At 31.4% G+C, this 17,062-nt stretch overlaps 1 protein-coding gene and 1 long non-coding RNA gene across 6 annotated transcripts; one reads left to right on the forward strand and one right to left on the reverse strand.

The window, feature by feature from the left end:
• Nucleotides 1–71: 71 nt before the first annotated feature.
• On the forward strand, nucleotides 72–3,431 carry LOC108742272 (origin recognition complex subunit 6). 2 transcript variants are annotated; one of them, XM_018477417.2, is made up of 5 exons: nucleotides 72–1,928; nucleotides 2,000–2,123; nucleotides 2,178–2,419; nucleotides 2,573–2,756; nucleotides 2,826–3,431. In XM_018477417.2, exons 1-5 carry the CDS (start codon nucleotides 1,858–1,860, stop codon nucleotides 2,889–2,891), a joined length of 687 nt encoding a protein of 228 aa, XP_018332919.1. In that variant the 5' UTR covers nucleotides 72–1,857; the 3' UTR covers nucleotides 2,892–3,431. The 2 variants fall into 2 exon arrangements, with proteins under 2 accessions (XP_018332919.1, XP_018332918.1); XM_018477416.2 differs by having other exon boundaries at nucleotides 2,573–2,751.
• A 965-nt stretch (nucleotides 3,432–4,396) lies between these two features.
• LOC108742276 lies at nucleotides 4,397–7,348 on the reverse strand. Of its 4 annotated transcripts, none has more exons than XR_001938645.1 (4): nucleotides 6,730–7,348; nucleotides 5,323–5,507; nucleotides 5,040–5,121; nucleotides 4,397–4,838 (listed from the first exon to the last, which is right to left on the reverse strand). It is a non-coding gene; the product is annotated as an uncharacterized LOC108742276 (long non-coding RNA). The 4 variants fall into 4 exon arrangements; XR_003231067.1 differs by lacking the exon at nucleotides 6,730–7,348 and adding an exon at nucleotides 5,754–6,686; XR_003231066.1 differs by lacking the exon at nucleotides 6,730–7,348 and having other exon boundaries at nucleotides 5,044–5,121; nucleotides 5,323–6,686.
• Nucleotides 7,349–17,062: the final 9,714 nt, after the last annotated feature.

The following is a 17,062-nucleotide window of genomic DNA, read 5'->3' on the forward strand; positions in this document are numbered from 1 at the left end:
TCAATTCTCATAATGTTTATTCGTATTTACGAAAATTGTTTTCAAATAATGCATAACAATCTTTTGCCATTTTTAAAACCATTTGTTTCTAGAAGGGTTAATAATATAAACCACTGAAATATGATTTTATCAAATATTTAAAATTTAATTAATAATGCGTCATTAGCTCGACGAATCGGCATTTGTAATTTTACAATTAAATTTACATTTTAATGTATACTTTTGCGTATCTGATGAACGTGCTTCAACTTAGTTTTTACCCGCGGGAAATTATCAAAATATATCAATAAGTATTTAAACTCAGAATTCTGTAGTTCTATGTAGTTATTGGATTCGTTATTTGTTATTTACATTAAAAATTTAACTGGTGCCTATTGATTGCGTCGATAATTAAACATCACTAGTAATTATAATTAACGGAGAATAAAATTCTATTAGATTATCACTGTTTTCCGGTACTCACCAAAAAAGCCGTTGTAGATCAACTTCTATAGTAGGTACCTAATATGAATATAAAGTTTTGAGATCACAGTGTAAATTAGAAATGTATCCTGGTTACACTCTAACGGCATTGAAATATATATTTTTTCCATTAAATCTACCGATACTGTGTGGAGAACGCCCTACTTACCCAGTAGAAAGTGAAATTATTTAACGAGAATATTTTGATTTCACAGAAAGCATTTATACTTACATAGTAATTTATAATTCTGCCAGAAGAACTAGTCAAATTCCAATTACGAACCGAAAAGAATAAATTAATTAAATACTGGGTGGAGTTTTAGGTTCGTTACTTTAGACTTAGCAGGATAATCTTTTTAAACATTGAAATTAAATGCGCTTTGTTACTGTGTATTTAGCACGCATTTTTTTCATATGGAGTTCTGGTAGCATTATCTATATTGTTTCAAATCCGGTTTAAAAATGGCTTGCACCAATAAATTCTGCATACATTTTTATATATTTCCGATATTCTAGACCTAGCAGAATAATATTTTTAAACATTGAAAGTTTAAGTGCGCTTTTTTACTGTTAACTTGCTACGCATTTTTTTTGGTGGAATTTTAGTAATACTATCTATATTATTTAAAATCCTGTTCAAAAACGGCTTGCAGCAATAAATTCTGCATACATTTTTATATATTTCTGATATTTTAGACCTAGCAAAATAATCTTTCTAAATATTGAAAAATTAAGTGCGCCTTTTTACTGTTTATTTGATACGTATTCTTTTTATGTGTGTTCTGGTAGCATTATCTATATTGTTTCAAATGCAGTTCAAAAACGGCTTGCACCAATAAATTCTGCATACATTTTTAAATGTACGTCTTTTAGCAGAATAGTATTTTTAAATATTCAAAAGTTTGGTGCATATTTTACTATTTTGTCTAATACATAGTTCATAGTGTAATTTGTAATGACTAACGTTTTTTTTAAATGCACGGTTCGTTTTGATACTTTCATGACTGCATCACTTTTACATTCGCAAAAAATTCTTATCCACTCTGTTCCTACTAAGGATTCCCCGATTTTATGCATTACAATATCAATAGTACATTGATCAATCACTGTTTATATTAGATTAAAAAAAGCAGAAAGTCATTAATCATTAATGTAATAACATAATATAATTTATTCAAACATCGTAGTTATTATTATATTTTTATTTTATTGTTGATAATGTATGATTAGACAACATTTTGTGATTATCCTTTGTGTAGGTGCTATAGCCACAATTTTTAGTATCTGTGATATGGTAAATAACCATAGATTAGGTAAATAACCTCAAAAAAATTCAACGTATTTTGCGTATTAAAACCGTGTTGATTATTTGATATATCCAAAAATAAATGTAGAATGTCTGATAGAACTCTTTTGATTGATTTAATAAAACGGCTTAATATATCTGAAGGTGAAGCTGTTTTATGGTAGGTGCATTTAAACTACAATTACCATACCTTTTGTTAAGTTTTATAACAGTAATGTTTTAACGCTTTAGTAAAGGGGAAGAATATTATAGAGTTCTTCTGAATAAAACTCTCTTAAGGAACTTAAACAACACAGCAAAAGCTATATTATGTTTAGAGTTAGCAGCAACAAATTTGGGTGTGAAGTTTGATAGAGTAAGTGTAGTACGAAAGCGTATGTCGTATGATGAATAAGTTCATTGTTTTCAGTGTGTTGGCATTAAATTAAGTGGTTTTCGAAAACAAGTGTATCAAAACCATTTGCATACCATTGAAAAAATATTAGATTTGGATAAACCCGTGACCATTAAAGAAATTTGTAGTCAACATAATTGTAGGAATGTTGAAAGTTTAGCTGGAGAAATTCTTGAGAAGTTTAGAATTGCAAATAATATTCCTGATGATGTTGTACAGAGTCATTACGTTACTGCCGCAGTTTACGAAGCCTGCATGTAATTTTTCTTATACTTTTAGTGGTATTTGCTGAATTAATAAATAATACAGTCTTTCTAATTTTAAATTACTTTTTTTAAAGGAATATTTGAAAATGTGTGATGAGTAAGCTTTAAAATATTTACTTACTATGTGAAATATTCATATTGTAGATTAAAGAAGATAAAAGTCCAGAAATCACATTTTATAACTGCAAGTCGTCTAAAGTCTTCCAAATGGAAAGAATTGGAGAGTCAATTTAATGAATTGGTGAAGAAAGAATTCTTATCGAATGAAGAACATGAAGAAAATAAAGGTTTTGATAAATTATTTGAAGATTGTAAAAGTGATGGTATGGTAACTTTTGATCAATTTAAAAAATGCCTAATGATTTTTAATTAAGTACAAATTATCCTTTTCATGTAGGAGAATATGAAGATGAAGAAGATTTACAATTGGAAGATTATGAGGTGTGGAAGCAAAGAGTGTTAAGAGAAGCAAAAGAAGCTGTAGAAGCAGCCCGCAACTTAAAGTATCAATACAATAAGTCTTAAGTCACAAGCAATCATTAGTTATCAGTATTTTTTTTATGAAGTCTCAGTCTTCTGTTTAAATTTGCCTCTGATTAAATTAAAAGACAGTGTGTTACAAACAATATGGAATTCAAAGTTAATCTTCTTATGGGTTCTTTTTGGTAGAATTAAACAAAAATTATTTTTACACATGTTATTAAAATTAAGGAAATATATTTTTTGTATTATTACCACTTATTAATTTGATTATCTGTATTTTATTATATAATATATTTTTCCATAATTTATAAACATGCCTCCTGTTGTGACTTCAGTATAACTGTTCTCTGTAGGCTGGCTTATTAGCCTATCTATTTTCTGTATGGGGGCTAAGCTCGTTGATTTTCTCTAATTACTATGTGACGGCACTATCATTTAAAGGAAGGGACTATGACTGTTTGTGTGACAATGAATTTGTGTAAAACGTTGATCAAAATTAAAATTAATTTGGGGTTTTTAATTTATCTTTTATTTCCGAACAATGTACATTAAAGACAGTGGGCGGTTTTTTGCAAAGTAAAGTCTCCCACTAAGGAGACTCCTCAGTAATGTTAGTAAATAATCGTATTTAACTCATATATGTACGCACATGAATCGGGGTAAAGCAAGGATTATAACTGTTAAAATAATTTACATGCAACGAAAATGTTGTATTAATTAAACATTTAAAAAGTAAAAAATCAGTTAAACTGTTTAAGTATGAATGTAAAATACGTCGGTCTAATTTTGCCGGCGTAGATAAATATTCTAAAATTATTTATTTACGACAAAAAAATGAAACGTTTCGGTTCCAGGACATAAATGAAATAAATAGATGTCTTTAAATAAATAAATAAACATATTCATATAACAAATAATATAATTATTTTAAATTCGCCCAACTACACTAACAAAGTTGGCTGTGAATTTCGTGCATTTCTCTGGTTGACTGATCGAGAATCGTCCTTTCAAGTGACGCTACCATTACGGAAGCATTAATCTCGAATATTTTTATAAATTATTAATAGTAAAAGGGCACAAGTCTAAAAGATTTTTCTTAAAACGTGTTTTTTTGATTGTCTGCTACGTGAGGTATGTATTGCTTTACTTCGCTTCACGAGTATTTTCGTGATTTATTAAAAGCAAGTTTTGTACCTATATCAAGGTTAAAGAAACGAATTTAAGTGTAAAAGGGCTTCAAATTTATTTAAATTGATAAAGCAATAGAACTGCAAGAATATTTTACGTATACTTGCAGACACCAATGTAATTACTCATATTTTTTATATTTCGAGCCTCGTGATACTTGTAATAAGAACACAAGTTACATGTCATGCGTACAGTTACTGTACTTTCATATGTTTCTTCTCTTAGTCGTATTTCACAAAGATTCAATTATTTCTTTTTACTGACAAACACATAAGTTGATTCTGATAAAAACAAGAATTACCAGTATCTTTCTTATATTTTGTCTTAAATTCGATTGTTTTCCATAAAACAAAAGTATACACAGAAGTATTTCTAACAAATGACGGTATTCCAACGTCAACTATTAAAATATTTTACAAAATAACAATTTGTTTTTATTTGGTACATATAAAACGATCGAAGCCATCTCAGAGATAGAAAGATGAGGATTTTTCATTAATTTTCGCCTTGCTAGAATATTATAATCATTTCTAAGACATTTTTTGTGTTTTTATAGTAACTGGATGGAAATTAGTTTCTAATGCCAAGACTTCTTCGACATACTGTTAATAGCCACATAAATCGTCTAAAATGATTTAACTGATAGGGACTTCTTTTGGTGCAAACGAATTACGGCCTCCTTGAATTTCTATTTATTGAGGCCTCCACTCAACTTCACTGTTTATACAAGGTATGAATTCTAACAGAATAAACAAGTAAATATCAATTATTGTAATAAAGTAATAACTTATAACAACTTAATTAGTTAAAGTTTATTTGAAGAAATTGATACGTAGTAATGATGAAAATTATGCCACAAATATGAAATAAAGGTATTATAGGTAACCATTAATAAAGAGCAATTAGCTTTCTTAAATTACAATACTCAATGATTACTTACTTACACTTTAGTCATCGTTTAAAACATCCAATATTTTATTCGCGCCCGTTTTTTTGGGGGGACGGATCGCTGAATTAGAGTTCTGAAATAAATTAAAACAGTTTTAGTCAATTTATTACATTATAATATTATTAAGAAATTAAACTGAAACATATTGTATTGATTGATATGATAATTTGATACAAGCCAAATTAATAAACAATCACATTTAACTGTTTTAATTTAACTTTCTATTAAAATTTAACTTCCAATGTTTTGCTAACTACAGAAAAAATTTACTTACTCAAATTTGAAAATGTTCGCGCCTACATTCGCAAAAGTTGGCACTGAAAACCACAAGTTTACTGCTGGTCTCTGATTGGCTGATCAACAATGCCTCTTTCAAGTAACGCTATTCTTATGGAAACTTCTTTTTCCAAAATTATCTCTGCAATTTTTGGAATTTTCTTGTAGTAAAAGTGTTAGAGCCTAAAAAATTTTTATGAAAATGTGTTCTTTTAATGGTTCATTACATGAGGTATGCATTTTTTTATTTCGTCCCGAAATGATTTTCGTTATTTTTGAAGATAAACATTCGACAATGTAACCTATGAATATAATAAATATTAAAGGTGACAAAAACAGCTAATACCTCGTTGATTCCAAACTAAATTCATTGGTTTTCACAAATTAACATTAATGCATGAGTTTTCATATAATTAAAAATTTTGATACCTGGACCTATTCGTATGCTTTCATTCCTTCACCTTTCAATACAAATACAACCAAATTTCAAATATTTAGATGTACAAATCTTTAATAGTAATATAAACAGACTGTCCGTCCGTATTTTGCTGACTGCAAAGCACAATTTTCTAAAATTACTCATTTTAAAAATAATTTGAAATACAAATATTTTTGTTATGTTTTCTCTCAAATTCACTTGTTTCCTATAAAGTAAAAGTACATAAAACAGTATTTTTAACAAATTAATGTATTCCAACGTAAACTACTAATGCATTTTACAAAATATCAGCTTATTTTTTGCTTGGCACCTGCTAAACAATCAAGTACTTTTCAGAAACATAAAATGATAATGTTTAGTTAATTTTCTGCTTGCTATATGATAAAATTGATTCATATGACATTTTCTGCATTTTTACAGCAATTGGAACAAAAATTTCAGTTTATAATTCTAAGCCTTCCTCAGCATATCAATACAATGGATAAGAACTTCAAAACATCATTCACAATTAACGAAAAGGAATTAGGACGTTCTTGTATCTCAACTGAGACTTCCATTTACATAACTTCTCAGCAAGGTAAGCATTCTGTATCGTTAATTTTAACAATGGAAAATATTGGTTTTTGACTGCACACTTTGCAATTGATTTGGCCAGGAAATAAAATAGAAAAGAAATTTCTATTCAAATATGTACAAGCAAACTGCAAATATTCAGTTGTAGTAACATTTTCTAATTACAATGTACAACTGAGAATTTTATGAAATACTCTCATTTTAACAATTACAATAAATGTTAAATCTCTTATTTATATCTACATTTCAATTCAATTGTTTTGAAATGAAAATAATATTAGTCTGTTAATTTCATTTACTTTCAGCCTTATTGTATCAATGTATAAAATGTTTTCTATTTTTTCAGTAATTGGTTTGAGAATTATACTTTTTCGAAATGATTTCAATACCTACACAAATCAACTAGGGAGGATTCAACAGGGACTTACTCTCCCCTTAATGCAAAGGAAGTAGGACCTTCTAGCAACAAGGCTCCAATTCTCTATATAAGGTAAAAACCTTAGACCATAGGTTTCTGTTTTTACAATTATTTTGCTTTGGCAACAAACCTTAATGTTTTATGTGTAATATAAAACGAGTAGATTCAATTATGTTACAGCATACACAATTATCTATTAATACCTTTCATCAGAAGATTAATTAATTAAAAGTAAAAAATTAATGAGTTTCACTGAAAGGTTAATTATTAGTCTCTACAATATTGTTTCCAACCTTTTGGCTCATTCCAAGATATAAGTTACAGAATTTCTCTTTTAAAAATGATCTGAGAGAGTTCAAACAATATTCTAGAGACCAACAAAGCTTTTATTAGTGATACAAACCCCGCATTTTCTGTTTCTTATTTTTTTTTTAATGTAACTAATTGAATGTGTTAGTTAACTTTCCAGTATTAAGTTAATTCTAAATTACTCGCTTTAAATGTTTACAAACTAAAATATTATAACATTGTAAATTATTCTCAATAATTATGGCATTAATAATAATAATTCTAACGCAGACTTTCTTAGATTACACTTACGATTAAATTGATTATTTCCATATATAAAATTATTAATTTTTTCTAGGTAGATCACCCGCATAGCATCTGTGATCACCTGGTAATCTTGTACCTTAGCAAACAGCTAGCAGCGCCCTCTGTATTAAAGAAGCAAAACTAGGAATCGATTCCTACTTTAGCTTAGCAAACTACTTCTTTTGAACCAGAGATGCCATTCTATTCGTTAATGATCTACAGGGTGTTTGGAAAGATGCTAAAAAAATTTTATGAATAAAAGCTGTCAAGAATTCAAATTTTGAAATAATTATTACATGTTAATTAGTCTTTTGTTCAATCAGAAACAATTGCTAATTTTTGGTACACGACTTTCAGTTATTAGTAAGTTGCTATTAATAAACACAATTTTTTGTTTCAGACTTACATGCTCCATGGTTATGTATTTTAATAAGTAAATAAAATAATCATCTATAACTCGTAAACTAACGAACTCAATTAAGGTTTGTAACAAAAAAATGACGATTTATTAACCGACCGTTTCATTAAAACATTTTTTTGTTTATTTAGGATGACAAGGCAGTCCTTTATCAGCAAGACCCCAATATTGTTCATACGCTACTTTCATTCAGGGAGAAATTGGGCTTATATAGGTAACACAATACATATTAATATTGACAACATTTATCTAAGGGGGGGTTCTTTCTTATAATTCAGGTCTTTGTGAGTGTGTTGAGTGTCCATTTTTTGAAAGTTAATCAAGTGTTTTTCAATGATATGGACGTTTGATAAAATGTGATGGAATGGTATGGTCGATAGTTCTCCTCTCCATTCACCTCTCAGTCTAGTGTGGCATCTATCTACCCCCCACCCCCACCCACATCGCTCATCACGGAGAGGATGAGGATCGTGGACATCCAACGCTGGATAGATTAAGGTTTCGGTGAACCCTACTGAGGTCTAGCCGACGCCTCAAAGTAAGTCACTAATGAATATTGTTTCAAATAGACCCGAGTGGCAAGTTTTTATATTTCCATTTCTATTTGTATTATTGATTTTTATTACTTTGGGGCTAATTTGATTTTTGCGCCCAATAAGGTGAGTTACAAACTGTAACTTAGCGCATTATTGGGCTCCTCTGGATGTCCATTATCCAATTTAGTCGTTTCACGTGTTAGGGACCGACGTATGCAGGCACGGCGCCTGTGACGTCAAACTTTGATTCTTATTATTTAGGTTTTATGATTATTAGCTGCTGGTTTAGGTCCTTTATACCGTATTATATAACTACTACATGTACTTGTCGTTTTTTGCTGAACATATACTCGAGGATGGACAACTTTTGATTATCTCATTAAAATACCTACCTACTTATCTACCTACAGGGTGTTTTGTCCACGCTGTCATTTGGGTGTTGTGTTCCACATACCTAATACACCTACACCATGTACTTACACATATGTTTACATGTTTATTTTATATGTGCATTTATTTGTCACTCGATGGGTCTATTTGATATTTTTTTCAGCCAGTGTAGAAGAAGAAGACCGTGTTGCAGAAATATTAAATGTTAGTGTTAATAAGGTATAGTGTATTATACCTCCTTCTGGCATAACAGTGGCGGCTCGCGGATCGGTTCACAGATGGCGCCAATTTAAATGATAAAAGTATGCAAATATGTTGGAATAAAAGGGGAAAGTGGACACTGTGATGATAAGGGATTAAGTAAATTAAAAAGAGACTCTCCCCGTTGGTCTCGCGTTAATTATGCCCACATTAGAAGTGGGCGAGACACGTGTTTGCATTAATCACGTATGTATTCCTGGTGGTAATTTGGGGCAGTCTCTTTTTAGTTTTCTTAAACTTGAAATTAGAATTTTTTTAGAAACATTGACGAATAACTTTAAATTTTCTTTTTATTTCAACAACTTCTCCCCGCCCCCCCTTATCAGTCACTGTGAGCTCGAAACTGTTAGCACCATTGCTTCGAGTGGTCGAAATTCACTATTGTGAACACAGTTTGTTTAATCATTTTCTTTGTGTTAAAAATTGTTTGAAAAATTAAATTTAAAGGAATTGTTTGTAAATAGATNAAACGGATGGTCTAAAACGTCTTTAAAGCATGCGACACGACGATTTATATATTATAATATAATATTAATTCAGTTTTCAATTTTGCCTACTACCTTGTTCCTGTTTAACGATTAACTTGGTACTAATCCATGCATAGACACCATTAGATAGCAATATTTACAGTAGTAGGTAGGCTTTCAGGGCCGGTGTCTAATTGATGATGAAGAGCTTCTGGGTTTTTCTGTGGTGGTCGAATTCTGATTGCAGACGTTTCGCCATTCTTAATAATTGGCATCTTCAGTGCTTCACGATGTATGATTGGCGTCTCAATGGTTAATGTGGGATCTTTTGTCTAGATTAGCTGGTAAAGCCCAGAAGTTTTTCATTACCAATATTTAATTACTTTTTCAAAACTGTTAATTTTTATGAATTTGCATATTAAATATTACTATTGCGGTTTGGTCATAAGTCATAAGCGTTCGTCCAAAGGGTAGACGAGTGTTCGCGAATATGTAATTTAATTTCGTTTTCGTCCGACTTACGGATGTTTCGGAGGTATGTCAGAATGCTACGAGACAAATAAAAATTTGGAATAACGTTCCTCATTGAATTCTAAAACTCCTGTAAAAATTACAAATCGATTCACTACTCTGTTAAAAAGTTATTGAAATTTTAAAAAAATGTATTTTTACACGTCATTTTATGGAGATTCGTTAACCGAACAGATTAATTTTATTTTTATTAACAAAAAAAGGCTACCAGAAATTTCAAACATTTATAATAAGTAACTTGAACTCTGGAGAATCACTTTAGCGTAAGGTTATTCAAATTCACTAAATGGTTATCGAGGAAAAAATGAAAAATTAGCTGAAAATCTCGTTTTTACTTGATAATATAATGATAATATTTATAATTGTCTGAAATAAATGCAATTTTAAAGTTTTAATTATTATTTAAACATATTAAAAAGTTTTACGCTCATTATTAATAGAGATTGAAACTAAATATTTTTTTGTTTCGAAGTTGAAATCAAGGCATATTCACTGCCAAAAGTCAGTTAAAAATTTTCCATATTATTCGTTATTTCTTACTTTATTCAAAGTTTTTGGTCAAATTCCAAATTTTCTTTCAAACCGTATACTTTTTTTTAGTATAGATATAGTATTTATTTACCTCATGATATGCTGCAAAACCTAATTAATCACGAATTTCTAATTTCATGTACTCTTGTCTCCGATTGTACCTCCCAAACATCCTTATCTTACCGCCACTGTTGTCAAATTCATTAGGTACAATTTATAATTACTATCACTAATCCTACTCCATCTGTAACACACAGACACTCACACACACTGGTGGCGCATAAAAACGATTAAATTTAAACATACAATTATATGTAAATTTAGACACATAAACTTAATTGTTACCTCAATGTTATAACTTATGAAATAAGTACAGCATCACAACCCCATCAGTGCAGTGAGTTCGTGTGCACAATATAAATTGTTTTACACTTTTTATAAATCAACTCTGAATTTGTTTCAGTATGAACGGTAAGTAAAACGATTCACATCCATCCAAATATTCTTTTAAACGATGATACTAACACTGTTACCCATTTTCTTTTTCAGGTTTTCGTGGTCCATTGTCTTTGTCTTTCATTTATTTTTTCTCTTCTAACTTTAGAAGAGAAATACTGTCACACAACCAAACATGATCACACATTCACACAAGTCGTTAAAGTCGCGATCCAAGTTTCTCTTTTTTTTGTTTTAAACTTCCTCGCATTATTGTTTATTTGATGTGCTTGTTGTTTATTCGCCCATCCGCCTTAAAATTTTAAATAAATGGTTTTGTCGTGGCTCTGTTGCCCCAAGTCTCGATTCGTTACAGGTTGGTCGTATATGTATATGGGACAACAGTCTTTTAAGTTTTCAATAAAATAGATTGGGGGTAGGGGGGGGGGATAGGTACCTACATACATTGTTCGATTTAATAAGCGTAGTCAATATTTTATGTTTAGTGTTTATTATTTTTATCTTCCTTTTTCGCATCTAGTTCACATAAGTATGTACCTAATAGTTAAGGAATAAACGAATTGGTGTAATGACTTAATGCGGAGGTGGGGGATTTTGTAACCATTAGAGGCCACATTTAAATCATTTTTAAAATTTGTATTAACTTTAAAACAAAGACTAAGGCCGATCGGGGATCGGTTTCGTACACCACAATATTTATGACGGTATCTAGATGCTGGTATCATTGCACTTAATAGCAATTTTGGCGCAACTGACTCAAGCATGTACGATGCGCGAAAGTTTATTGATAATTTTAATAATTCATCTTAACAGGGAAATGCTTTACATATGAGTACATACATATTTCTGTTTGTTGTAACATGAAAATAAGTTGAATCCGGACCTGTCTTCGATCGTTTTGTACAAAGTGAGTCATTGGATGGATGCTGAAATAGGCGCGGCTTACCGAGATTCAGCAGCATCCGCATTTTACTGGTCCTTCGCTTCTGTCACCTCGCCGAGATCAGCGAATAGTAAACCGAAATCCCACCGCATCCCTAATGAAAGGGAAACTTTGTCAGCGGAGGAAGATTCGGGGAAGAAATATAAAATTGTGTCAACTACGATAAATATATAAACAATAAATATAAAAACTCATTGGAATAGGAAAGTTGAAAGTGCTATGCGCGTTTCGGGAAAACTGATGTTGAGTTTTTAAGTAAAACTATAGTTTGCAGCACCTAATAGATACCTACTAAGTCCGAGCGGACACTTCAATTTGAATAGAAAAACCTTTCATTTTGATCTTTTAATTTACTTTCAAAACACATTTTCCACTATGCAGAACCATATTGTCTATTGTCTATATTATCCTTATGATTTTCTTTGATATTTCTCTGATTCTGATATTCTAACGATAGGTATTTTCGACATCTCATGAATATCACGATATTAGGTACACTGGTCATTCTGTTTTGTACCTAGGCCTATACGACTATACTTTTCTTCATTACGTTTAATACAATAGAATAGACAATCGGGTAAATATTCATAAATATACATATGTATATTAATCTATCTATCTATATATATAAAAATGAATTGCTGTTTGTTAGTCACGCTAAAACTCGATAACGGCTGGACCGATTTGGCTAATTTTGGTCTTGAATTATTTGTGTAAGTCCAGGGAAGGTTTAAAAGGTAAATAAATATGAAAGTTGTTAACTATCTTTCAGATTATTTTTATGTAGATTGATAAATCTTAAGTTCTGTCAAATTAAAGTTCTGAACGCAACCATAATATCTGACATTTGTCAACTAAGTTTATTTTATACAAAAATTTAGGTCTTTTATATATCGATTGGGGCAGTACGAAGTCTGCCGGGACAGCTAGTATATTATATATATGCAGGTACCTATACGTATAATTATATGTGCGGATATATAAATACGTACGTACATATTTATGTAGATGTTTATACTTAGGTACCTAGATGGTAATGGGAACAGTTATTTGCTTTCTTTCATTTAGGATTCAATATATGTGTTTTCAATTGTGATCACGCAGTCTATCTCCATCGTTTTAATTTGTATGCGTGACGAGAGGTCTCGTTGGTCGGCCGGAGATGCTTTTGGCGTATCTCCAAAGCAAGAGGAGGACAGGTGGAAGGTGGAATGTTCATAATGTAACGGGATGGGCTCGCACCAAGCGATGTCGTCTGTTTAAGGACTTATCCATTCTGCTGTGATGCATGCTAATACAGTTCTCTTTAGATTTTGATTACACAAGCTTCTGCCACTCTGTACGGTGAAAGCTTCTTCACCGACTACATTTTCCAAATATCATGCAGGCCGTCACGGAAATATGTAGCTATCTATATTTATGGTTTTGCTCGAACCTTGCTTTTCATTGGCCCAAATAATCTGAAAAAATATTCATGTTGTGAAGATTAAGTTGGAAAGGTTGCCATTTCGATCTCTTCTGAAAAACAACTGCCTTCGATTTAACATTTTGCTTTTGTATCCCTTTCTTAAAAAGTATAAATTTGATTACGATATGATTAAAAGGCCCAGTTAGGTACGTTTAGTGTTACCAAATTCACTGTTATCAAACCGATGACGATTTACTATACCTATTATTACTTTCTTGCATTGAGAAATCACAACAGTTCCAACTAATTACAATTTTGTAAATATTAGGTACCTACATAAGATTATTTATTCACTTAAAAAGAGCCAAGGGAAGAACTGTAATAAATTCGATAAAGTGCATGTGCGCCCTTTCAACAAACTTTGTTGAATTATTCAAAAACAAAAGTAGTTTACTTTTTAAATTGGAATTCAAGTTTCAAAATGAAACTTAAAGGATTAGGTCAATTGGTCATAATTTTATATATTCGTTTTCTGTTATATTTTACATTTATATATTTATATTTTTATGTAGTCGCATTAGTAAGATCGGTCTGACATGAGTTGTAGGTACTACGCTACGTGAAGGCATCTGAAGCTATTGTTTCTCAATTCTCGATCGGGTACATTGTTGCCTGTTTATATTTTTGTTTCAATCAGTTAACCAGTCGGCAAAATGTAGCGGTGCCGAATATAGGGTGTTTCATGAAGGCAGATATGTAATTTTAATTGAATGGTATCACTTTCAATGCTAAATGAGAGATTGCACGATCGCGTCAGATATAGACAGTGCTATAACGAGTCTTAATAAGTCTGGCCACACCAACCAACATTATGGGCTCTCAATAAATTGTGAGCTTATCTATACATATGTATTTTAGCAGCGTTAGGTGGCTATTTTTTAAATGGTTGATTGAGTTGATCTGTAACTTATGAAAGTCAAATTCCATATTCAATGTTTTTCTGAAGCCACTTAACCAGACTAAGACAAGTCCCTGAAAGAAGGCAGCAGCTCTTTCAGTACTCAGGGTGGCCAGAGATCGAGATCGAGGATTGGTATGACACCCTGATGCAGAATATTGCGATATGGAAGATAATGGGAACCCACCACATTATGATATCTCAAGGAAGACACACCAATGTCAAATGATGGCCACCTCTTGGGTAAAGCACTCCGAACGTAAACTGATCTCCCATTCGGATGACTACCTCGGGGGATGTCATCAATAAGTGCAATAGGGGTAGGATGCCGTGGAAAGAGAAGGTTAGAAATGAAGAGGTATTAGAATGAATAGGAGAACAGAGGACTCTATAGAAGTCAATAAGAAATAGACGAGATATGTTGGTAGGACACCTTCTCAGGCATGAAGGTCTAGTCAGAGACATATTAGAGGCAGAAACAGGAGTTAGGAGGGGTAGAGGTAGACTTAGATTAGATATTCCACATCCTTAACTAGATTAGATTACTGTTCACAAATAGTTAAGGATGTGGGATATGTTCTGGTTCTAGGGAAATGCGAAGATTAGGTCAGGATAGGAAAGATTGGAGACTTAGGGTTGACAACCGTATGATGATGACACTTAACAATAAATTATTTTGGTTACATGTTTCTCTACTTCTGAATTTGCACAATTTTTGATGATTTTAGTAACAAATAGTCTTTTTTATTTTTTATCTAATTTTTAATATTTACCGTCCGTGTTATTGTTTCATTGCTAATGTTTAACAGTTACACCAAATCATATTCTACACATTTGCGGCTCGTACAACTAGTTAGCTATTTACTGTTTTTTGTGGAAAAGTAATTTCTTTGACAATGTCTAGACCTCCAAAAACCTTCTAAAAACTGTTGTAATAATATCTTTAATATCATCATACAGGTTGTTTTATTCTGTTTTACTTTACTTTCATTTTTAAAACACTAAACAACTGAATTTTTATTCATAGATCGCTTTAACAGCACATAAGTAATAAGTGCCTACAAACAATAATCATTCGGAATGTCATTTTTATTTTTAAAATTGTGGGCCAAGGAAAAAATGTAATATAGATTCGGAAACATCATTTGAACGTACTAGGGGAAACCCCATTCTTTTCGTTAGTATTACTTGATAAGCTGCAGTTTCGATGAATCATGTGTATTATAGGTATAGCACTCCGTGTGTTGCAATTTCATCCTCGACTCATTGTCATCGTTTACTATTTAGAACAGCTCCTGTAACAATGGCCAGTCCACTTCGGCATTGGGTTGCAACAAACCATGTATAAGTTTTTCTTGGGAAATTTGCCTGATTCTGATTTGCTCGATTCTTGTTATGGAGCGAGAGTATTTACCTATCGTTTATCTGGCATTACATGCGATTTGAATGCTAATTAGTCACAATGAACATTGAAAAACGATTGCTCTATTCATAGAACTGTAAAGGTGATCTCAAAGTGTTGCAGGCTGTTTGCGAAGATATAACTTAGCAGTTAAGGCGATGACTATAAATAATACAGAAAATAGAAAATAGGGACTGTGTGGTAAATAAAATCATAAGAAGAGACACAACCAATAATCACCTGCAGATATGTGTTTCACCTAATCTCTGGAATCTCGCGCTGAAACCGTCCACAGCCAAAGTGTGTGAAACACAATTATTATTGTGCTGTAAGTCTTGTTATTACTTCATATGTACAGACGTGATAGACTTATGTTATGTCTTTCACTGGCTTACTTCATTATAACCAGGGTAGTAGTGTAGTATCGTTTATTGTGTTTATTAGTTTTATACCTAATAAAGTAGGACGCAATTATTAGGGTTTTTACGATTCTAAGGCTGTGGAGACAGTATATATCAATAGGTAATAAAATATTAATAGTAGGTACAGATGATGACATATGTACTTGTACTTAGTGACATAACGAAACTAAGGGTGGGTGATGAGGACAAATAAGTTTGAAATTGCAATCCACAACTGATCGTGGACCAAGAATTTAATGTTTGCTAAAACCCTTATTAATGAGATTTTTGTCAGTAATGTTTACAGTTGGATTAATAAATTGATTCTACAGATCTGCGATGTTCCCATTTTAATTTTATAGAGGCTTTAAAAGAACCTTTGTTTTATATACCTACCTAATGAAAGACTTTGTAAGTCTTCCGTCCACAGATATTACAAGTTCTTCTCAAGAAGCTTTAAAAAAATGCAGTTTTAAATCTAAGCAGATTAAATAAAAGCATAACAAAGTGCGTCTGAAGGGACTAAGAGAGATTTCATGTTTTCACTCAAACGAGAAACAAATAACGAAATAATAGATGTAAAATGTTTGATGCGGAAAGTATACCTTCATATGCAAAATAATGATGATAATTAACATTAATTTTTATTTGTAGTAGTAATTTTAAACTGGGATTAAGTAACTTACGAAAATTTTTGTTTAGTGTGATGCTGAAATATTTTTTATGTAATAATCCGTTTCATTTCTCCCCCATATCGTTCTACAAATACTATTTTACCTTTTCGCAAATAAACATACAATACCTACCACTGAAACACACTCCCGAGGTAGATGTCCTCGGACCTTCACTCTAAGAATATCCTGTAGGACCTATAGTCATAGGTAATCTCTTTGGCATTTTGAGAACACTAATTTTTGACTTTCCTCTATCAAACAATAAGTTTCTTCAAATATATCTTGCTAATACGTATGTTGTGCTGTTTTTGAAGTTGTATCTCGAGTTTATCCCACTG

This window comes from Agrilus planipennis, unplaced genomic scaffold (assembly GCF_000699045.2).
Source record: "Agrilus planipennis isolate EAB-ADULT unplaced genomic scaffold, Apla_2.0 scaffold223, whole genome shotgun sequence".
Taxonomy (NCBI): Eukaryota; Metazoa; Arthropoda; class Insecta; order Coleoptera; family Buprestidae; genus Agrilus; species Agrilus planipennis.